Source organism: Pogonomyrmex barbatus, unplaced genomic scaffold (genome assembly GCF_055798465.1).
Source record: "Pogonomyrmex barbatus isolate J1 unplaced genomic scaffold, ASM5579846v1 scaffold4, whole genome shotgun sequence".
NCBI lineage: Eukaryota > Metazoa > Arthropoda > Insecta > Hymenoptera > Formicidae > Pogonomyrmex > Pogonomyrmex barbatus.
This window is the reverse complement of record NW_028297138.1, coordinates 1557900-1580835: the sequence shown is the minus strand read 5'-3', so window position 1 is coordinate 1580835 and position 22936 is coordinate 1557900. Positions and strand designations below refer to the sequence as shown.

General features: G+C 39.8%; 1 protein-coding gene across 1 annotated transcript; it reads right to left on the bottom strand.

Annotated features, from left to right (window-relative positions):
• Positions 1-14861: 14861 nt before the first annotated feature.
• Positions 14862-22020, bottom strand: LOC148935588 (uncharacterized). The gene is made up of 5 exons (XM_089081141.1): positions 21994-22020; positions 20783-20873; positions 20192-20317; positions 17956-18180; positions 14862-17601 (listed from the first exon to the last, which is right to left on the bottom strand). The coding sequence occupies exons 1-5, from the start codon at positions 22018-22020 to the stop codon at positions 17150-17152; spliced, it is 921 nt and encodes a 306-aa protein (XP_088937267.1). The 3' UTR covers positions 14862-17149.
• Positions 22021-22936: the final 916 nt, after the last annotated feature.

The following is a 22936-nucleotide window of genomic DNA, read 5'->3' as shown; positions in this document are numbered from 1 at the left end:
CGATCCACGATCCAGCCTAGGCACACCTCTCGTCCATCACCAGCGTCTGCCACAACAAAAGTAAGTCCATTTTTATTACTCTTTCCTGCGGTAGACTGGCTGTTTGGTTCGCGATTTTGACATAATTGTTTCCTTAAAACACTTCAACATTCCAAATTGGCAAGCCGCCGATTAACTCGGTGAAGCTGCCTTCCTCGATTTCTCCATATTCCGACTTGACAAGCCGCCGATTGACTCGGTGAAGCTGCCTCCCCTGATTCCACAACATTCCAACCTGGCAAGCCGTCGATTGATTCGGTGAAGCTGCCTTATCACGATTCCTCAATTCTTTTACACACTCTCACCTCACACTTTCTCTGTCATCTAATTCTTATACTTACATAGTGAATCAAACGAAAGCCATCCCGAACAAGCAAACGAAACGGGCATTGCGACACCGTCGGGAGAAGCTAAACAAACGGATTCGTCGCGAAACCGGACACGCCGCGAAGAACTCGCGGAGCGGTCAATCGAAACCGAGACTCTCTAACATCTCTTTACAACAATACGCCACTGCCCTCCGCTCCGCGGCAGATTTCAAGAAACAATGCACTCCAGAGAACTTCGACGTGGAGAAGTTCTACGATCTCGTCCGCCAATTTCCTCGCTCTATCACCCTACTCTACTGGGAGCTTTTTATATTAAAAGAAAATTCAAGCCCGACAAGTTTTGGGATCAAATTTCAAATCATCAAATCCACGAAATATATATAATCCCAATGTACATTTCCCGTGACCCCTATCTTGTCCCTGTGAAAGCTTTCCGTAGCGCTCACCCTAATCCTCCGCCACACCTGCGTCCCGATCTCGTTGACATGCTCGCAATAATCAACTTTTTGCCCCAATTAGAACAATTGGGAATATAGATATCGGATTTTTCTATTATTTGAAGTTCTATGTATGAAAATTTTGTAAGCAGAACTTCCATATTCAAATGTAGATTGTAATATTTGCGCCATTTCGTAGGATCGTAGAATTAATATATTGTATTTCCTTTTTTTTTTATTAAATCATAGTTAACTCGAATTCCGTCTCTATTTATTTACTAAAAAACTTGACCCCGAACCGTTCACGGCTCCCTGAAGATCGCACGAGGTCCATTCTTAAAGAGATTAAAGAGGTTCGGTTCTCTGACCTAAAACGGACCACCGATAGCGCTGGCGCAGATAAGGATTATAACGTCGCCGACGCTGACCTGGTTCCTGTCCTCTTAGGGCGCATTTGACTCGGGATCGACCCAACGACGTCGATCTGTGAGAGCAACAACAGTTCCGTGCGTCCACCCGAGTTCTCCTGCACCTGACTGAAGGTATTACCTTCCCTCTAGAACCTCGGACGTAATATATTCATATGTTAAAAAAATATTCATTTTGTTATTTTTTGCAATTTTGTAATGTCCCTACATCTGGCTGTAGTTATACTCATTATCTTTCTTTTTCCTTTTTTTGTTTCAGAGAGCGCATATACGAGGGTAGTCTAAAAAGTTTTGAGCCTAACATAGAAACAAGTATTTTTTCGATCAAATATAGTTTTATTTTTTAACATAATCTCCTTTTAAGTCGATACACTTTTCTCATCGATACTCTAACCTCTTTAACCCTTCCAAATAGTCGTTGGCGTCTTGCTCCGCAAAATAGGCGTTTACGTATGCGATGATCTCCTCGTTCGATGAAAATCTCTGTCCTCCAAGCGAAACTTTAAGCTTAGGGAACAGGAAAAAGTCGCTGGGGACCAGATCTGGTGAATACGGTGGGTGGTCAACCAATTCGAAGTGCAGTTCGTGAATTTTGGCCATGGCGATCGCCAAAGTGTGAACAGGTGCATTGTCTTGATGGAACAGCACTTTTTTCTTCTTCAAATGCGACCGTTTTTTTGCAATTTCTGCCTTCAGCTTATCAAGTAATGATGCGTAATACGCTCCCGTTATTGTTTTACCTTTTTCAAGATAATCGATACACACAATTCCGTGATTATCCTAAAAAATAGTCGCCATTATCTTCCCAGCTGATGGAACCGTCTTCACCTTTTTCGGAGCAGGTTCACCCTTTGCAGTCCACTGTTTTGACTGTTCTTTTGTCTCTGGAGTGTAGTGGTGGATCCAAGTTTCATCTACAGTTATGAATCGACGCAAAAAATCTGACTCGTTTCGCTTGAACCGCTCCAACAGGGCCTTGGAAATGGTCATTCGAATTTGTTTTTGGTCCAAAGTGAGCAAGCGCGGCACCCAACGCGCGGATAGCTTGCGCATATCCTATTCTTCAGTCAATATATGACAAACGCGTTCTTTCGATATGCCCATAGCCTCTGCTATCTCTCTAACCTTGATTCGACGGTCGTCCAGTACCATTTGATGAACATTTTCGATGTTATCAGCGATGGTCGCAGTTTTTCACCGTCCCGAACGCTCATCATCAGCCAAGCTAGTACGATCACGTTTAAAGTTCAGCTGCCCATCTTTTTACGGTGACATGATGGAGCAGAGTCCCCGTAAACAGCGTCCAACTCGATTTTAATTTGCGCAGGCGTATTGCCTTTCAAATGTAAGAATTTAATCACGGCACGATATTCAATTTTTTCCATTTTTACAAAAACACTGACATCGACTGACACAAACGACTGTCAAACAGCAACTGAGCGTTCAAAATGGCTGAAATTTTCACAAAAGTCTTTCAAAACATATACTATTGTAGTACTAGAATGGTTTTGACGAGTAACGTCATCTTCATGTTAAGGCTCAAAACTTTTCAGACTACCCTCGTAGTCAAATTGCTGTCAACAAAATAAAAGTAATGTTTAAAGTTACCCTTTGTACAGCAGCCTTAATTATAATATACGAGTGAAAAACAATTTTTTATGTACTTTAGTATTAATAGAATAAGACATAAAACAAAATAAAACAAAATTACCTGATTTTACTATATGATATATTAAAAAAAAAGTTCCTTGTTAAGAGCTATAAAACGGTCTCGCTTTCCCGCGTGGAGAGTGGTCAGTCGGTTGCCAGGAGGGAGGCGTTGATTTAAACGTGCACGCGTGTCGCGGGTATTGTCGCGAGGGTGGATATTTCGCGAGGTCGTCGGATCGTTTAGATCGGAGAACGGGTGTGCCCGTTCTCTGCCGAGAGGGCTCGGCTGACGGGGGGTGCGCCCCTCGTCTGTCTGCGTGAACCGAGTGAACGAGGGCTCGGCCAGCCGGGGAGGGCCCCGGCTGCGTGCGGAGAAGAAAGTGGCGGCGCCGAGTGTACTCCAGAGTGTACCCTGGTGCTCGGAGAGGTGGTATCGGGGAGAACCCCGATACTCGGCGGAGAAATCTCGGAAACGGCGGAGTCGGGTCGAGCGAACTCGACGCGCTGGGGAGACCCCAGGGAGGGAGGGAGAGCTAGGAACAGAAGTCAACGAGGAGTGAGTTATTTCCTGTGGAGAGCGATGCCTTTTTATACCCGAGATCGACCTCAGTATTTTCGGTCGGATCGGTCGGATTGGTCGATCTCGGGGTTAGCATCCCTCTCCCCAGGAGCGGAAAAAAAGGATCGGGGGATGATTAAAGGTAGGGAAGGAATTCGGTGGGAAGGTAACGGCGCGGTGCGAGGGTGGTTACGCGCTTGTGGACGCGGTCGTGGCGCGGTGTGGGACGCTCGCTCGGTTGCGTGGCGCGGCGTCGGTGCGGCGCGAGACGCGTTCACGCTCGGTGGTACAGTGCGTGGCGCGTTGCGGAGTGCGTTAGCGCTTGTTGGCGCGACGCTTGGCGCGGTGCGGGGAAATACCACGAAAACATACATGTTTTCGTGGTATTCTCCGACGCTTCGGAGTTCGAGTTAGATTAAAAAGGAGGCATTACTGCCTCTTTGCCGCACTCCATCTGGTGTTCGGCGATCCCCGATGGATGGTCGGTCGGGGGAAATTCGGAGGAGAAATGGAGCGGAGGGATGCGCTCCGTTACAGCTATAAACACACTGTCTACAGCTTAAGGAACCCTCCATGGTTTTAAATACAAATAATCCTAGAGGCACCACGGCTGACGTAAGAATAAAAAGGGAGAAGATCTTAGAAAGATGGAAGGAATGATCCGAAAAGAAAATCTAAAAATTCATGATCGCAATTAATATGAATTTAATTGAGAACTTACTGCTTGTTGACGAGTGAGGCCCGTTTGACCACGTTGCAATTGATCATCAGCCTCTCATAGCGTTTGAACAGAGGAAAACCTCTAGGCACCGGCCGCTGTGAGTGACTGTGGTCAATCGCAACGTGGTCAAACGAGACGCTTCCCTTGTTGACTAATAAATTGTCGTAAGAAGAATTTCGCTTCTCTTCCAGAGAGTTGGTTTTATTGCACTAAGTCTAAGTTAAAATTTTTTGTTAAAATTTAATCAAAAGGTTGACTGGGATGTGTAAATGGACGATGTGACACTGATGAAAAGTTAATTAATAGTGCTCGCGATCCGGAAGGAGCCTTATTTATATAGGATGTCCAGAGTTTAAAATCTTTGTTGAGGAGGGATGGCAGTCGTAGAAAGTCTGAGGTAAAGTAGGAGGATTGTTTACATTAGATATATATATCGTTTCTCGCTCGTGCTTGTCGTGTGCCTATGTGAAATATTCGGATTTGTAACAGGTCCAACTTGATTAATAATAATAATAATTCTTTGCTATTCTTTTAAAATAAAAAGGATTATTATACTATACTTAAATAGTTGGAGCGGTTACAAATCTTTCTCTTGTTTCTCAAAATACGATATCTTATCAATGGAAGAAAGAATTCAATATTCTCATATGAAAGAAAAATTATATTAAGCAGGCTTTTTAGGAAAGAAAAGGAAATCATGGAATCCATTGGACATAACTTCTTGACATTATCTGTTTTCTTGCATTTGATCGGTCATCCGCTTGTTTCTTGTTTCTAATTGTAAGAAGATATTAATATATTCGGCAAAAAGTCTGCCTTGGAGAGTATTGGGATTGTATCGCGTAACTTTATATTGCCAAGTCTCACTCACGTGCGTCACAAAGTAATCCTTCTCGATAGCTTTGCGTAATTCGCAAGACACCGAAATACCCTCGAATTCTCGATCGTGAGTACACGCAACCTGTGAAAATGTTTCGCAACAATTCCGACATAACTCAAACAGTAATTTGCCTCGCACATGACATTATCGATACTGCATTATCGAGTGAAAGAGATCATGTGATTTCATTTGTCGATGATGTGAAGTGTGCGTATTTCATCACTATCCCGTGAAATAATTTATTGATTTTCCAACGCAAACGACAAAATGTTTCAAATTATTTATATTAGGCATAATGCAAAAACCTTCGGCATGCAATTTATCTTAAAATATCTAGTAGAAAGGTTTGAAAGCACCCGAGAGCCGCGCACAATTTTGAATGGTACGAAAATTGATGTAATGACGATCGGAAATTTATCGATGACTATGATTAACTATATACCAATGTGTATTCAATTTATCTAAGGTCTTTAATTTGAATAGTACGTCAAATAAAGATTGTTTTTTGAATTTAATATTATCGATACTAACGTATATCGAACCAATTCCCAATATCAGATATTATTCTTTCGAATAGATGTCATCGGAAAAACGCGAAAAGTTCCTCGCGTGGCACTTAGATATCATTCAAAAATTATTTTTTATTTTCAATGCGAAATTATTTGATATTATCAAAACAACATTGATATCCTTCATACATGCGTGACATTTAAAAAATATATTTAGAATGTGATAACGTGTGTCCGTTTGAGAAATGCACAACTATCGCTTCCATATACATGAGCTTTTGTAAAAATTTTTTGCGCGAGAAAGAAGTAAGAGTCATTCCGTTAGACATATAAAAACATCAATAGGCAATCGCATAAAACCCTGCAATTAATGTGGTTAATGTGGTTAATGTGGATGGAGCGTGAACATTCCATTGTCCACACCTCGAATATAAAATTGATGTCATTGCCGATATTACGCGTAGGATAATTCCGTGTGAACGGAAAAATGCGAAATTTTCTTAAAGATCATTCATTGATAAAAAAAAACATTTCTCTTGAAAACGCACAACGCGTTTTATAATCGTCACACGATATGAAGTTTCGAATACAGAGAAATTACGTTACATCGTATATGCTCTCTGTATTTATTCGTATGAAAATTAGTATTTTCCCGATCAGTTATTCTAAAATTTATGACAAGCATGTTCTTCATTAATCGGAATGTCATTAAATTATAATTATAATAAGTCGGTCAAAGGTCTCGTGCGATGTAAAGTACTGAATAATATCAGGAATTGGTTCGATATACGTTTATCGATAGTATTAAGTAAGTACGGGAAAGCAATCTTTATTTAATCACTTAGATGGTTTTTTCTAAGGCCTTAGAAGAATGGAATAAACGCATTAGCATATAATTAATATTATCGATAAATTTCGTGTGTCCGATCGTCATTACATTAATTTTTGCACCGTTCAAAATTATGCGCTGCTCTCGGATGCTTTTCGGTCTTTCTATTGGATATTTTAAGATAAATTGCACATCAAAGGCTTTCATTATGTCCGATATAAATAATTTGTTTAAAACATTTTGTCGTTCGCTTTGCAAAATCAATAAATTATTTGTAACAATGCACTCCCCCCCCCCCAACATCGTTTCGTCCTCCGAGCCTCCGGACGAAAAACCGATCGTCCACCTGTCTAAAGGTGCATGAGCGCCGATAAACTTTTTCAAATAGTCGAGTAATTAATCACGCCCTACGGACTATATATGGAACCGTGCTACTCAGCACGGCGACAGAAACATTCGAGCGCGCCCGAAGGAATCTGAACGCGGATTTCAATTTGAAACAAATATGTAAACACGCGACAAATAAATTATTTATTTTTAAACAATGCATTGAGTCAGTCACATGTTAACAAACAATAGCGAGTAACATAGTTCATAGCAAGCAGGATCTTGGTTGCTGAATCTTTTGTATGAAATAAATTCAAATAATCATATCAACCACGTGCCACTAGATTAGAAGACTTCCAACATAGTGATTCTATAATAATTTGATAATCAATTATTTATTTTTATTGCTGTAATTAGGGAAAAATGATACCCGTGGATCGACTCGAATCTCTCCGAAACCGTCCGAATTATCGATTCGCGGAGTATAAAATGTCCGATCCGACAGCAATCAAAACAGATTTTCAATTTCCTTGAAATCGTTCATCGGGCTCGCAGAAGCGAAATCGACTCCGATCTCGACAAAGAGAGGCCAGAGAACGAGGTTGCGATGTCCCGGCCAGGAAGTTACTAGCAGAAGCCGATTTTTGACTCCTTCCGAATCTCCCAAATCTGCTTACTGGAAAAAGAATTTAGCGTTGTTCGCTGTCTCAGCCAGGTGCTACTGGCACCGGTCTGCATCTTCTACACATGATTCTTCTACATCTGATAAAAACAGTGCAACGGCAATCGCCATCGTTAAGTGTGACTTCCCGCTGTGCCGTCACACCAGTGCGTTCGCTGTCGCGACTTCTATCGTTCCTCCTTCCGAGGACCGAATCGCGCGTCCGTAACGAGATCGACCGCGCCTGCGACACTCCGATCTGTATTCGCTGCCAAATCATATCACGTCCACGTCGAAATCGACGACACGCGCCATCCGTCACCGCATTGTAAACGGCAATCACACCGTTACTTTGTAATCCTATAAATAACCGCGAGGGTAGTCTGAAAAGTTTTGAGCCTTAACATGAAGATGACGTTACTCGTCAAAACCATTCTAGTACTACAATAGTATATGTTTTGAAAGACTTTTGTGAAAATTTCAGCCATTTTGAACGCTCAGTTGCTGTTTGACAGTCGTTTGTGTCAGTCGATGTCAGTGTTTTTGTAAAAATGGAAAAAATTGAATATCGTGCCGTGATTAAATTCTTACATTTGAAAGGCAATACGCCTGCGCAAATTAAAATCGAGTTGGACGCTGTTTACGGGGACTCTGCTCCATCATGTCACCGTAAAAAGATGGGCAGCTGAACTTTAAACGTGATCGTACTAGCTTGGCTGATGATGAGCGTTCGGGACGGTGAAAAACTGCGACCATCGCTGATAACATCGAAAATGTTCATCAAATGGTACTGGACGACCGTCGAATCAAGGTTAGAGAGATAGCAGAGGCTATGGGCATATCGAAAGAACGCGTTTGTCATATATTGACTGAAGAATAGGATATGCGCAAGCTATCCGCGCGTTGGGTGCCGCGCTTGCTCACTTTGGACCAAAAACAAATTCGAATGACCATTTCCAAGGCCCTGTTGGAGCGGTTCAAGCGAAACGAGTCAGATTTTTTGCGTCGATTCATAACTGTAGATGAAACTTGGATCCACCACTACACTCCAGAGACAAAAGAACAGTCAAAACAGTGGACTGCAAAGGGTGAACCTGCTCCGAAAAAGATGAAGACGGTTCCATCAGGGAAGGTAATGGCGACTGTTTTTTGGGATAATCACGGAATTGTGTGTATCGATTATCTTGAAAAAAGTAAAACAATAACGGGAGCGTATTACGCATCATTACTTGATAAGCTGAAGGCAGAAATTGCAAAAAAACGGTCGCATTTGAAGAAGAAAAAAGTGCTGTTCCATCAAGACAATACACCTGTTCACACTTTGGCGGTCGCCATGGCCAAAATTCACGAACTGCACTTCGAATTGGTTGATCACCCACCGTATTCATCAGATCTGGCCCCCAGCGACTTTTTCCTGTTTCCTAAGCTTAAAGTTTCGCTTGGAGGACAGAGATTTTCATCGAACGAGGAGGTCATCGCATACGTAAACGCCTATTTTGCGGAGCAAGACGCCAACTACTATTTGGAGGGATTAAAGAGGTTAGAGATGGGAAAAGTGTATCGATTTAAAAGGAGATTATGTTGAAAAATAAAACTATATTTGACCGAAAAGATACTTGTTTTTATGTTAAGCTCAAAACTTTTGAGACTACCCTCGTAAACAATTACTGCTTTACCGATTGTAATAAGTGCTACTATTATATTGTAAAACAATTATATTGTACAATTATATTGTAATTGTATACTACAATTATATTGTAAAAATCTCCGCTGTAAATAATCACGTATTAATCGATTGTAAATAATCGCGCATTAAGGGATAACACCTATGTAACTGATCATAAATGAGATCTATTTTTAGGAAAGTTTATAAATTTAATGAATCGCGCTATTAAAAAATCAATTTCATAACTTTATTATACACATAAAAAAGTAACAAAGAAAAAAATTTTTTTAGTCTTAATTATTAAAATGCGTGTTAATTATTAAATGCAGATATACAGCAGCGAAGGAGACAGTAGAATTGACACGATGTTCCGTGGCTAGCAGCACAAATTTAGTCTAGAACAAAAAAAAGTTTTTTTCTTTACTCAAATCTACAGAAATACGTAGCCGTTTTTGAAAAAAATTGATTTTTGGCAAAATGGCGGAAGTACAAACAAAAAGTTCCGTTTTCGTCATAAAAAAGTCGAGTAAAATCAGCTGTAACTCAAAAAATTTGTAACCTATCAAAAAAATCCTACGTATAATATTTCTTTAGAAAATATAATTTTTTAAATATTATCAAAATTTGAAATTAATCGGTTAAAAATTGTTTGAGTTTGCTAATTTGAAAAATGCTGTTTCGAGAAAAACGCGTTTAAAGTTTTGAATGTGAATATTTTTAGGTTAACAATTTAATTTTTTTTTACTTTTCGTGAATTTACCTTTAATCTGCGATCCTAGCACCATAAAGTTGCCTTTCGACGGCCAGATTTTTATCCTCTTCGTTTTTTCTCGCGATTTTTATGCTCGAGCGAGCCTCTTTCACTGCATTACTGAGTGAGTGATCGGAGAACAAGATGCAGTTTTCATCGGTTTCGACACAAAAATTATAACAATTGTGTCCGATAATAATGCCCAAAACTTACATTATGTGCATAATCCTGCACATCCCACCATTAAATTGGCATACAGCAATACCAGCATAAATATCTAAAACTTTTTCCACTCGATGTACTGTTTACCATCGACCACACAGTGGCATTAAAACTTTCGTTGCTATTTTGGATAAATCCACCCAAGCAGCGATTAAGTAATTCATCAGAGCTCAGTTCTGTGTAAATAGATTTTATTGCTTCGAAAACTTTTACTGATTGCTGGTTTGTCCTTATAGTCATTCAGTTTTTCTGTAGCTTTCACTATTTGCCTACGTGCACCACAAGTTGGCATCACTCGAATATTTCTCGTGCTGAGGTCGATTGTCCGTTGAGATCTTATAATATAACGTTGCCCATATTTCTTCTCTCATTTTTTCTATTGAATTAGAATTTCTTTTGATAGTTAAATCGTAATAAATCGTTAGTTAATCCATCAATTTGCCCGTTAGCTGGCCTTTTCCTCCCAGACCTTTCACCGTTTTTTTAAAATTTCTCAGCCAAGTACTCATGCGTTTTTGAACGTGATAAAAATATTAGGACTCTACGAGCGTTTCGACGTATCGCGCGGTCGGTTCGTCCAGCAGCATGAGGCGCTCGGCGTGGGAACCTATAACTTTCGAAAAAAATTATGTATCGCAATAAACCATTTGCACTTCATTTTTGAGACCTTAAAATATATTTTAAAAGACAAAAAAACAATTTTTTGAAAATTTTACATAGATATTATCCCTTAATAGATTGTAAAATCCTTGTGATCCCGTTGTAAATACACACCTATGCAGTGTTATAAAAACTCGCGATTATCCCCACCTATCGTTGTATCTAAGATTATCACTGTATTTAAATAAATAATTAATTATTAATGAAGTAATTCTTGGTATTAAATATAATGTGATAAATAAGCAAATGAGAATAAGCGCTGTTCACGGTGCGCAAATGACATTCTTTATTACAATTTAAATATATAATGCATACGTTTCGACTCTAGTTTGAATCATCTTTAGTGAATACAAAGACAAAGATAAGATACTGCGTTCATCCAATGTGCTCATCGACGTTAAAAGCGCTAACTAGAATTATTACGACCACACGTACATGTCATCCTTAAAGGAATGAGATAGTCTTTAAGGAATTATCAATTATCAAATGAACACAGTTCATACTAAACCGAAGAAAGCACGCGCAGGAGTGCAGCGTGGTTCACGCCGAGCAGCACATTACACAGCGCGCTACACAGCATGCCTTGAGCTTCAGGCGCGGTGATTCTACAATTCAACAACTTGCCATTAAAACAAAACCGAGATTACAATTTGCTCCAGAAATGTATGCGTGATGCAAGAATTTAGTATCAGACTGTGAATTTAAGCTATTATTTTGTCTCTTAATGAAAAGCATCTCTGAGAAAGACGACATCGTCCGTCTTTCTTTTCGTACTCATTCTTGTCTTTCATCAGAATCAGATTGATTTTATGATAGATGATGTTGCAATCTGATTCTGAAAGACAAGGATGAGAAAAGAAAAACGATGTCGAAATGAGAAATAATTATACGCATACTGTTGATGCTTAGATCTTTTTTGTTAGGCTTCGGATTGTAATTTTACAAGCTCAGTATTGTTCTTTAAAGTAATTCAAACTGCGGAATTATATCATTTTGTCCATAGCCTAACAGCACGCGATATATTGCGAATCATCCCATTTTCGTATTGCTTGTACTGTGATTATCTGTAACATACTGAGATCCACGCTAGAACATCACTAACAGTATCATTCGGTTTTCTTTCGCGCGCGTATATTCTCAGGATTTACGCAGCAGTACATATGCTTTTCCATCGCACGCGTATATTCTCAGGTTATACTCAGAAGTATGGAAATGATACGTACGCCTTTCTATCGCGCGCGTATATTTTATAGACGTAACATTTGTCACGATATATTATTGTCATAAATATCTCATCATTTAATCGTTATTTTTAAGCTATTTTTAATAAATAAATAATGAAATAACATTATTAATTACTGTCTTTCTTTAATTAACTAATTAATTAATATATAAATAAGAAAAATATTTCGCATATTCAATACAATTATTAACAAATTTATAAACAAGTAAACAAAATATAACAAAAATATAACAATTTATAAACAATTTTTATAAGAAAAATGATTAAATATAATATATTCACGGCTTTATATATGTAATAAATTATCTACAAGAATTACATATGCAATCGAGATTTTAAAATTGAGACTATTTAATAACATTCACGACAATATAGTAACATTCATTAACTATATCTATCATATTTTATGCCAAATTTCTGTATTCACTTATATCATTATCTCAGTAACAGGTTTCATCCGAACATAGAAGTGAAACAATATCGAGCCAGGATCCCAAGTTGGATCGGTGGTCGTTTTAGAAACATGCGCTACAAGATAAAAGATAAAAGATGTTTCATCATTTTCTCTTATTTTCTTTTAATTTTTTCATTTTTTTCACTTATTTTCCGTAAGGAGTATCATGTATATTATATACATATAGGTTTTCACTAGCAATCAATATCGGAACGCAATCTACTGAAAACTATAATCTACTGAAAACTTCCCGTTTTCGTCCTTTCCTAATACTGTCATCATTTACTACGAATATTCGCGGCGAAATTCCATAGAAGGTGTTACTCCGGACATAAGAAGTACTTAGAACGTACTTAATCGATCGCAATACGTATGAGAATATTCTGAGATGATCACAATATACGCATTGCGATTCTTTTCAGAACATATTTAGAACCTACGTGTGCTGTTAGGGTACGGAACTGTAAAATTTATATATATATATATATATATATATAAATTCCTATTTTATATATATATAAAGTATGGGGTGTGTGTGTACACCAATGTGGTGGTTAGTATATCCACCACTGAAAACGTTGTCAATCTGCTGAGTCTCCGACGTTGCTAGTCCGCTGTCCGCTTTTCAAGAACGAGGCGGAATGGGCAACGGGGGAATGGAAGGTTGTTCGTGCTGGTTCCCAGAAATAGGCGATTCTCATGCGTACATTTTAAGCATTTTTAATAAAGAAAAACGTCGTGTACATTAATGGCGCGGCGTGGGAGTTTGAGTCCCCCGCGTATACGAGGTGCCTCCGGTGGTGGCCGGGGCGCGTGGTTTCTCTCTGAAACGTTGCGTACGTCGCTCGCGGGCACCGGCTCCGCCGTGGTGAGGCGTCCTGGCTCGTGTAGTTAGAGCGGCTTCAATGGATGGCGAGGCCTCGGTCTGCGAGGCGGCGTGGAACGAAGACTGCCGGTGGTCTCGGCGGGGCGTTCCCCGCGTGATGCTCCCCAAGTCAAGGGGTATGAGGCGCCACGGAGTGATGGTGGGCTCCGGTCGTAGTCCTGTGAAGCTCGGAACGGATGGGCGGTGATGTGCCGCGATCTGCGGCGGAAACCTCGCCCGTTGCGGGGTGAGTGGTTCACCGCGTGCGTCCCTGCGGGCCGGAAAATGGATGCTGCGGCCCGGCGTAGGCGGACAAGTCCGCGGAGCTGCTGCGTTCGGCCGCGGTGGCGTCCGCGATGTTGGGCCGGATGTGTGGCTGTCAGCCGACGAGGAGGAAGTCGAGAGGGCGCTAAATAGCTCGACTAGACGGTCTCGCTCGGAGGCCGTGGGGCGGTGTTCGCTCCTCCGCGCTGGCGGCGCGGGCTCTGGCCGACGCGGTGTCCCCGGTGTCGGTGTCTGGCCATCTCGTCGTCCTCCCAGCCGTGTGGTCCGCTCTGCGCTGGCGGCGGGGGTAGTCCTCCCCGCGGAGATGGTGGCCAGCAGGCCGCTAGGGCACGGGCGGATGCGGCTGCGAGGTCGGCGGCTGTGTAGCGGTGGCTGCGACGTGGTGGCGGAATCTGGCGTCGTCTCTGCGGCGTGGCCTTCCTCCGATGTCTGCGATGGTTCGTTCGGGTGCCTCTCGGCAGGAATGCCTAGAGTCCACTCAACGGCGTGAACGGCCGCTGAGAAGAGTTCGGCGAGAGGAGGCACGGCGTGAACGGCCGCGTCGGAAGGTGAGGAGCCCCTCTATGGCGTGAACGGCCACCGAGGGGAGAGTACGACCTGTGAAGGGTCGGTAACGCCGGCAAAAAGGGCCGCAGCGGTCGGACCTCAGTGTCTCCTTAGCCGTGTACGGGCCCCAGAGCGCACTGAGGGGTAGTGCCGGTTGCTGGTGCTGGCCGCTCTTATATGGCCGTGTGGTCTTCCGCGCACGAGTTGATGGTTGTCCGGGTGGCCATCTCGCGGCGAGCGCGTGGATCACTCTCGTGCGCGGGCGGGCCTTACGGCATTTCGCGCACGAGCAGACGGTCGGACGGCTGGCCATCTCGTGGCGAGCGTGTGTCACTCCCGTGCGCGGGCCCACGGTGTGTCGGCGCGTGGCAGCGCGGCGGCGCGCGCCGGCGCGCTCGGTGCAGGGTCGGAGTGGCGGTGACCGCCACAAAAGTAAAAACACAAAGTTATATGTTGACTATTTTTATTGAAACTACTGATGGGATTATCGACACATTACAACCAGCGTGAATCTTTGAATTGGCTTTACAGATTACAAAATCCTTTTGTGCAATTGAAACATAGCACAAAAAAGAAATACGGGATGGTCGATTTCAATAACAAATTGAATTCACTTTATAGCAAGCAAGCTTGAATGTCTTATCAATCCCGTGGATTGTTTATCCTTATCTTTCCTCTGCAACGCCATCTATTGCAAGATCTGTCAACTACACTTACTGTTCTTATCATTTGTACTTATTATTTTATACTTGCGCCAAGCATATATATATATATATATATATATATATATATCCGTAAAATCATACAAAATCTGTTCAAGTCTCAAACTTTTTTTCTAAGCTTTCAATCATAAATCCAAAAATATAGTATTGTTTACTCATCTAGTCCGAAGTGCGAAACGTACTCATTTTGTATATAAGCTGTAGAATTTTTTTATTAAGGAAACAAAGATCTGATGTGACAGTTGTACGAGCTAAAATTACGTGAATTTTTTAATTTTTTTCTTATTTATTCGTTAAATCGATTGTCTCGCATGTTCTTTTTATGCGTATTTTAATTGCCTGAAAGGATTTTGCAATCTGTCAAGCCAATAAAAAGTTCTTTGGTGTAGTGACACTGTAATGTGTCGATAATTAAGATTCCGTCATTTTAGGATCCCCTTAATAAAGAAATTTGGCGATCACCTAGAGAAGAGTCGATCCTGAAATAAAGTACAGCTGCATAAGCAGATGTGGATGCGTCAGAAAATCTATGCAGCTCACAGTATTGGATGTCGTGACCTTTTCCGATCCAGCGAGGAATTTCGACAGAATTGAGAAGTTCGAGAGAACGATAATATGCAGTCGTGAAGGATATCAGAAGGAACTGCATCATCCCAAAGAATTTTTGCACGTCATAAGCGCTACATCAGAATCTTTGCTGTGATTATGATGGGAGTGAGCCATCCCATTGGATCAAACAATTTCGAGATAGCGGAGAGAATTGTGCGTTTGCAGCAAGTCAGATAAAATTACATTAAATTGAAAGACATCACGCAGTGAATGCCACTTATGAGTCCTAAAACTTGGAACTGATCGTCGGACTCCAACGATTTATTTTGAGATAGTCCATGGTTACGTGAATCGATATAAATTTAGAGAAGATCGAGACAGTTGCTAGACCAGATTTCGCAGATTAAATCCAGCGAGATTCAATAACGTCATCAATTGATTACGCGTTTGTCTGGCCATGGGTTTATCATCTGCTCCGAAAATGCAATCGTCGACATAGACGTTACGCTGAAGAACAGATTGAGCGAGCGGAAATAAGGCGCCATCGATTAAAACTAATTGTTTAAGAACGCGAAGAGCTAGATATGGAGCGCATGCAATTCCATATGTGACAGTGAGTAACTGATAGGTTTGAATGTTTTGGGACGAATCTGATCGCCACAAAATTGGAACTCGATATTTCATTCGTCGACGAGAATTTGGCGGTACATTTTAACAATGTCTGCAGTATAGACATAGCGATATTGACGCCAACGAAGAATGATAGCCGTCAGATCGATTTGCAATCTGGGCCCAACTAAGAGATGATCATTTAACAAAAATCCATTCAACGTGCGGCTTGATGCATTGAACATCACTCAAAGACGTATTGTAGTGCTGCTATGCGAATAACCGCATAGAGAGGAATGTAAATGATCTGTGAGCGAGAAGTTTCCGTATCGTTGACGGGAATCATGTGACCTAAGCTTTCATATTCACTCATGAAAATATGGTATTCCTTCGTCACTTCGGGTTGAGTCTCGAATCACCGTTCAAGTCAAGATAGATATGAAAACGAGATAGACATGAAAGAAGAATGATAATTTCCGATATTCAACGGATGAGGCATCTTGAAAGATAATCGAACTATGAATCGCCCTTGCTCATTACGAGAGTGAGTTGCGAGAAAGTGATCCTCGCATTGCTTTTCTTCCGGAATAAGGAACGGTTTCCGCGGAAGTTCTTCGATTTCCCAGAAGCGACGAAGCTTCTTATCGAGAGCATTTCTAAGCAAGAATGCACTTGAATGGAAGAAATATGAGAAGAGTTAAGATAAAATGAGACAGGACCTGAGACTATCCAACTGAAAATGATATTTTGTTCTACAGGTTCAGAGAGAGAACGTGATTGTAAACTGGGAAGCAAGACTTTTCCATACAAGTCGGTTCCGACTATAATTTCAATCGGAGAGGAGCTTGCAGGATTAGGATAAGTCTAGATCGCTAAGATGCGAAAATGAAGAAAGATCGACGTTATGTCGCGGCGCGTATTTGGTTAATGATTTGAAAATGATGTGTTGGTGGGGTATACCGGCCCATTACTCGATCGCTTATATATCGGCACTGTGTTGAGCTCACGTCGCGATTTATCCGATTCCAGAAATGGTGACTGAGATTCGCTCGCGCTTCAAACGCAATAGTTATGCGAGATTTTCACTAATCAAAGTAGCTATTTAATCTTGATTTAAGAGAGCTCGCGACCTGTCGCACATCCCATTCGAATCCACGCGATTGCTAAAAGAATTTGAGAATTTGACTAATTTATTTTCGGCAGTAAATTTAAAACAATAGAATTAGCTTCGTTTGAAGTTGATATAGTTGATTGAGATGGGCTCTGATGGATGCAAGTTGAGCCGACAGCTCGTGCAACAGAGTACGATGCTTCTGCTGACAATGACGACACGAGAATTTACTTGTGCATTTCGATTTTGTATGTTTCGCACTAAGACAATTAAAACAACGGTGAAATTCTTTTACAAGATCGCGACGTTGAGCTACTGTTTTGCTTTTGAATTTAAAACATGCAGATAAGAAATGATTCTGTTGACATATGGGACATTGAGCATGAGTCGTGTTCGCTGCATGACTTTGAACGAACACTTTCTTTGTTTTCTTTCTTAATTCCTTTTGTTCTGAATTCCCTTTATTTTCTTCGCGAATTGAAGATTCTGGAAATATATTTTCGAATGCTCGAATACGAGGAAGGAATCTAACCGTTTGTAAGATGAATACTCGGTTTCATTCCCGAGTTGAAGTTCCCATGCCTTTCGCGAATCTTTATCTAATTAAATAAACCAGCCAATCATCTCAGGCGGTTTAATGAGGAAAGAGCCTGTATCGCGAGATTGTTTGATCTTGCAATATCGATAATTCTGACGGAGATTCGGAATTCACTGGCAATAATGTATGTAGCGAATATAAATGTTTATATATTAGATGCCTAGGATTTTTATATCGCGACACAAGTAAATGCCAGGCAATCTTAAAATTAGCGTCGATAATAGTAAGATTTTTGAGTAAATCTTGAGCGGACTCGGTGAGACAAGAGATCGGATACTGTAACCACATGACGTCCGACAATTTACTATTTTCTTTAAGGACCTTGAAACGATCTTGGAAGGCCTCCCATTCATGACAACCACATTCGCCCGAAAATTTCGGAAGATCAATAGACAGCAACTTATAAACGGATTGAGAAGAGAAAGTAAACTGTCCTAGGCTCACGTTTCCGAAGGTGTTCGGTGAAGTATGCTGTGGCTCCAAAGTAGTGAGGCTTTTGACCATGTAGTCGGATGCGTCATAGTAAGCATCTTCACAGGATGAGAATTAGTCATCCGTGAAGTACTTCTCAGAAGCGGTGAATTCCTTGCCCGTTTTGGCTATGATTTGATCGTGGGGTTTGCTCACAACGTACGAAATTATTACTTAGCAGATTGAGTCTACGAACAAGTTCCACGGTATAGTTAGATTTGTCTATTTTCTGGAAATTGTCCAATGTGTGTTCAATTGCACGCATAGTCATACGTTGTTGTGCTAGTAATTCCTCCATTTTGACTGAGGACTCACTCATTTTATAATATTCACTGATTTAAGCTGCTCAAGTTTCTTCAGTCCGATGTGACCAGAGATCATACAAGAATGTTTCTTCGTTGATGCACAAAATCACCCATCGATCCGGCTCGAAAGACCAGAAATTTTATGTGCGAAATTGAGACGCCATTCGCTGGAACGACCCTCGACTGAGAATCCGATGGGTGATTGAGTGACGAGGTTTTTTAAGACAGAATTAGTTTAATGAGTCAGATGAGTTTTTACAGGTGAAATGTACAGGTTATAGAATTCGATGGTTGCGTACACTTTGAGAAAATAGAATATATGTTCGCTAGGTAGATCGCACTGATTTGAATGGTTCGTACGAATTGCGTAATCACGTGATAGAGAATATCCGCAGTGTGCTGAGAGAAGCTCTTGTACCTTGATCGTAAGCTCTTGCATCTTGATTGAACTTAACAAATGACTACGTACTGCTTCGTCAAGCTGAGATACGCGCGCTTGTCACTGAGAATTCGCTCTTTGAGAATGCTCGTAGTAAATATTCTTGTCGAGTCCGAAGGCACTAGAATCTCGATGTGACGAAAGAGAATGTGACCCAAGAATTTGCCACGATTTAGAATGCTTCGCCGAAAAGTTTCTCGCAACAACGATTAACACGTAATGTTATTATGAGACGAGTGAAATGACAAGTCTAAATTGCGATATAAGCTGAACTAACGAACAAAAGCGATATAAAACGACAAGAGCACTGAGTTTTGACGACCAGAGCACGATGTACTTTCAATGAGCAAAGATTATGATCGTCTGGCTGAGAATTTTGATAACGAGAGCTTTTCGAAAAGCTGGCGGGATCATTCAATCGATTTCATCCTATCAGTGATCGACACGACGAATCATGTGATTTTCGGCCAATCGATAGCATACACATACGTTCCGTCGATTGCGAAACAACGCCGCCCTCGAAGGGTGGCTGATAAGCATAATTACTGCTGCGTGGATATCGACGGGCTACCTGGCGTCTCATCGATCGGATGATGAATAATCGATCGCCGCGGATTGTTACGCGCGCTTCGCGTGTTCCGTGTCGCGCATTTAGGCGCGATTTACTTAGCAATTTCGAACAAATATCATCCACATATCTCTAAAAAAAAAATGGTAAACGAGCCTTAACATCCTCGAGCATGCTCTCCTTCTAATCTCTTAATAATAAATCAACTATGATTGATGGAGACAATGGGGAATTCATGGGTTCCAATGGTTTGCTTATAAACTACATTGTCCAAGATAAAAAAGGTAGAATTTAGGACAAACAAGACCGCACCTAAAAATTCATCCTTAGGGATATCGCAGTTCTTCGAGATGTCTCCCCAGCGCTTAGCAATACTATCAATTAATAGATCGATAGGAACATTGGGAACAAGGAGACCACACATCGAAAGAAACGAGTATGTGATCATCAGTCAATTGTATATTAGAAAACTTGTTGGCAAGTTTAAAACTATTTTTTATATTTATATAAGTATTTTGTATTTATATAAGTTGAACGCTTTGGGATACTTCTTGACAGGAGTTTGTTCAAGAAGGATGCCAGATTGTAAAGTGGATTATCAATTGACAAGACAATTATTCGAAGGGGGCATCCATATTTGTGTATTTTAGGAAGTCCATAAGTCCTGGGGAGAATCCCATCGGTATAACAGAGATTATACAGAGTCTCCGATATGTAGTTAGAGTTCTTCCAGATTTTGAGAATATCTCGCAACTTGCCAGTGATAGTCCTCGTAGGATTCTTCGTGATCACGCTATAAGTCTTAGTATCATATCTTAGCAACATATCTTTCATCTTCGTAAGGCAACTGTCTTTATTCAATGCGACGATAACATTATCTTTATCTGCTCGGGTGAATATGATTTTATAAAAAAGTAAAAAAAGTCGCCAAGTGTATGCACAGTGTGTATGTGACAGATTATTATATAAAAGTGTTACTTTTTAATGAAAAAAAGTTTTTCAATTACTGACGCAAATTATATCTTCTTAAAAAAATAAAAATAAAACTCAAGATTCATATTTTTCCACTGGAGAACTTTTCATTTTATTCAAGTTTATTTACAAAATTACGCAATCCTATGTCTAATGTTCAAATAGTATATAACATTCAATTCTAATATTTTATATAAAAGATCAAAGATATCAAAGAAGTGGCGCCAACCTATAGTTACATTATCTCGGAAGTTCGATATACAATTGCTTTTAAAATATAAAACCCGTGAGCATCAATTAAAAACTTTTTATCAATGTCTAACTCCAGTTATATCTTCTTAAAAAAATAAAACTTAATAAAAATATAACTTAAGTACATATCTTTACATTCAGAAGTATTTCTATTTCAATCCAAATATTATAAAAGTCCGTCATCTTATTGTTTAGTGATAATATATATAATATATACTATTCACTTTTAATAACATGTATTATTTGTATTAAAGATTTGATATCAAAAAAGTGGCGCCTAGTTATAATTACATTATCTGGAAAGTTCAATTATTTAAAAAAATAAGAATAAAAAAGTAAGAATAAAATTCGACACATATCTTTGCATGCAAGAATTTTTCTATTTTAATTCAAGTATTATATTACAAAATTACGTAATTTTATGTCTAATGTTCAAATAATATGTAATGTAATACTCCACTCTAATAAGAAATATCATTTGTATAAAAGATTTCATATCAAAAAATGGCGCCAAGTTATAGTTACTTTTATCTAGCAGTTATAGTTACTATTATCTTGAAGATTCAATATACAACTGTTTAAAAAAAAATCTATGTGATATATATTTTTAAAAAGGTAAAAAATAACGCTAGTTCACACGCCCCTTTTCTTATTTATATAAAAGAAATAATTTTATACAAAAATTTCTATCTACAAAATTTTTTTAGTAATAAATTTTATATTGGTACAAAAGATGTGATATCAAGAATTAGCACCAACTTCTAATTTAATAAAATAAAAAGAACTTTACAGTGAAATACATTTTATTTTGTATTTTTAATTGAAAAGTCGTTTCATTTCTACAAGAAACATGATATCAAAAAATAGCCCAAACTTTTAATTTTAATTTTAAAAAGAATTTTAGAAAAGAAATTTTGCAAAAGTGAAAAAAGATGTTATCGATCCAAAATTAATGTCAATTTGTAGTTGCCAAAAAAATTTTATTTTATTACGCTCGCCTCCTCCTTTTAATACTAAATCAGCTATGATCGGAGACAATGGAGGATCATGGGTGTTCCAAAGATTTGTTTATAAATTACGTTGTCAAAGATGAAGAAGGTAGAATTTAGGACAAACAAGATTGCACCCAAAAATTCATCCTTAGGGATGTCGCAGTTCTTCGAGATGTTTCCCCAGCGCTTAGCAATACTGTCAATTGATAGATCGATAGGAACATTGATGAACAAGAAGTTCACATCGAAAGAAATAAATATGTGATCATCAGTTAATTGTATGTTAGATAACTTGTTGGCAAGTTTAAAACTATTTTCTATATAAATTGAAAACTTTGGGATACTTCTTGACTGGAGTTTGTGACACCCATCCTAACATCAAAAGATATGGTTGTGGCTCGTCACCAAGTGTGAATGCCAGCGCTTCACGAGAGCGAGACCGGCTGTTTCTTTACGCGAGCCGACGAGTTGCTCCCCATCAAGATTATCGAATCTCAGTAACGGCTGATGACCAATTTCTGAATAGGCGCAATCAATAGCTTAGAATCGAATTATATAACAAAAGTGCTTTTAGTTTTCCTTTCCGTGTCGTACGAGCAGAGATATTACGATACAAAGTCCGATACTTAGAAATTTATTTTTAAGAAACATCGTCATTATTATTGTTATTGATCTAGTTTTTACGATGTTCTAAATCGCTCCTAATACGACATAGAATTAGATTTGAGTCGATGGAAACGTGACAAATTGCGTTCATTTCAATCCCGCTTCGATCCACAAATTTTTATTTCCGATGGAAACAACATATTAAATTTGATCCATACTAAAGTAGAATCAAACTGAAGACTTCGGCGGAAATTAGACCATTGTCGCCGTCGCCTTCCGTATGGGCTACGGTTGCAATTTTCGCCATTACACGGCGGCGGCGATAAAGCCCTCAGCGAAATATAAATAATTTCATGGTTATTCTGCAGTTTCTGCATATCTTCTTTTTTCCCGCAATCTCTCTTCGGATATCTTCGCATTCGTTCTGCAACTTTTTCCCATACTTCCGCAATCATTCCGCAACCCTCCCGTAATTTTTCTGCATATCTCTGCAACCATTCCGCAACTTTTTCACAATTTTCCCGCATATCTTTGTAGTTATTCCGCAACCATTCTGCAACTCTTCCGCAATCTTTTCACAACCATTCCGCAACCCTTCCGCAACTCTTCCACAATTTTTCTGCATATCTTTACACCTCTTCTTCAACTCTTTCTTTAAAATTTTTCTATTGCCATTTTAAA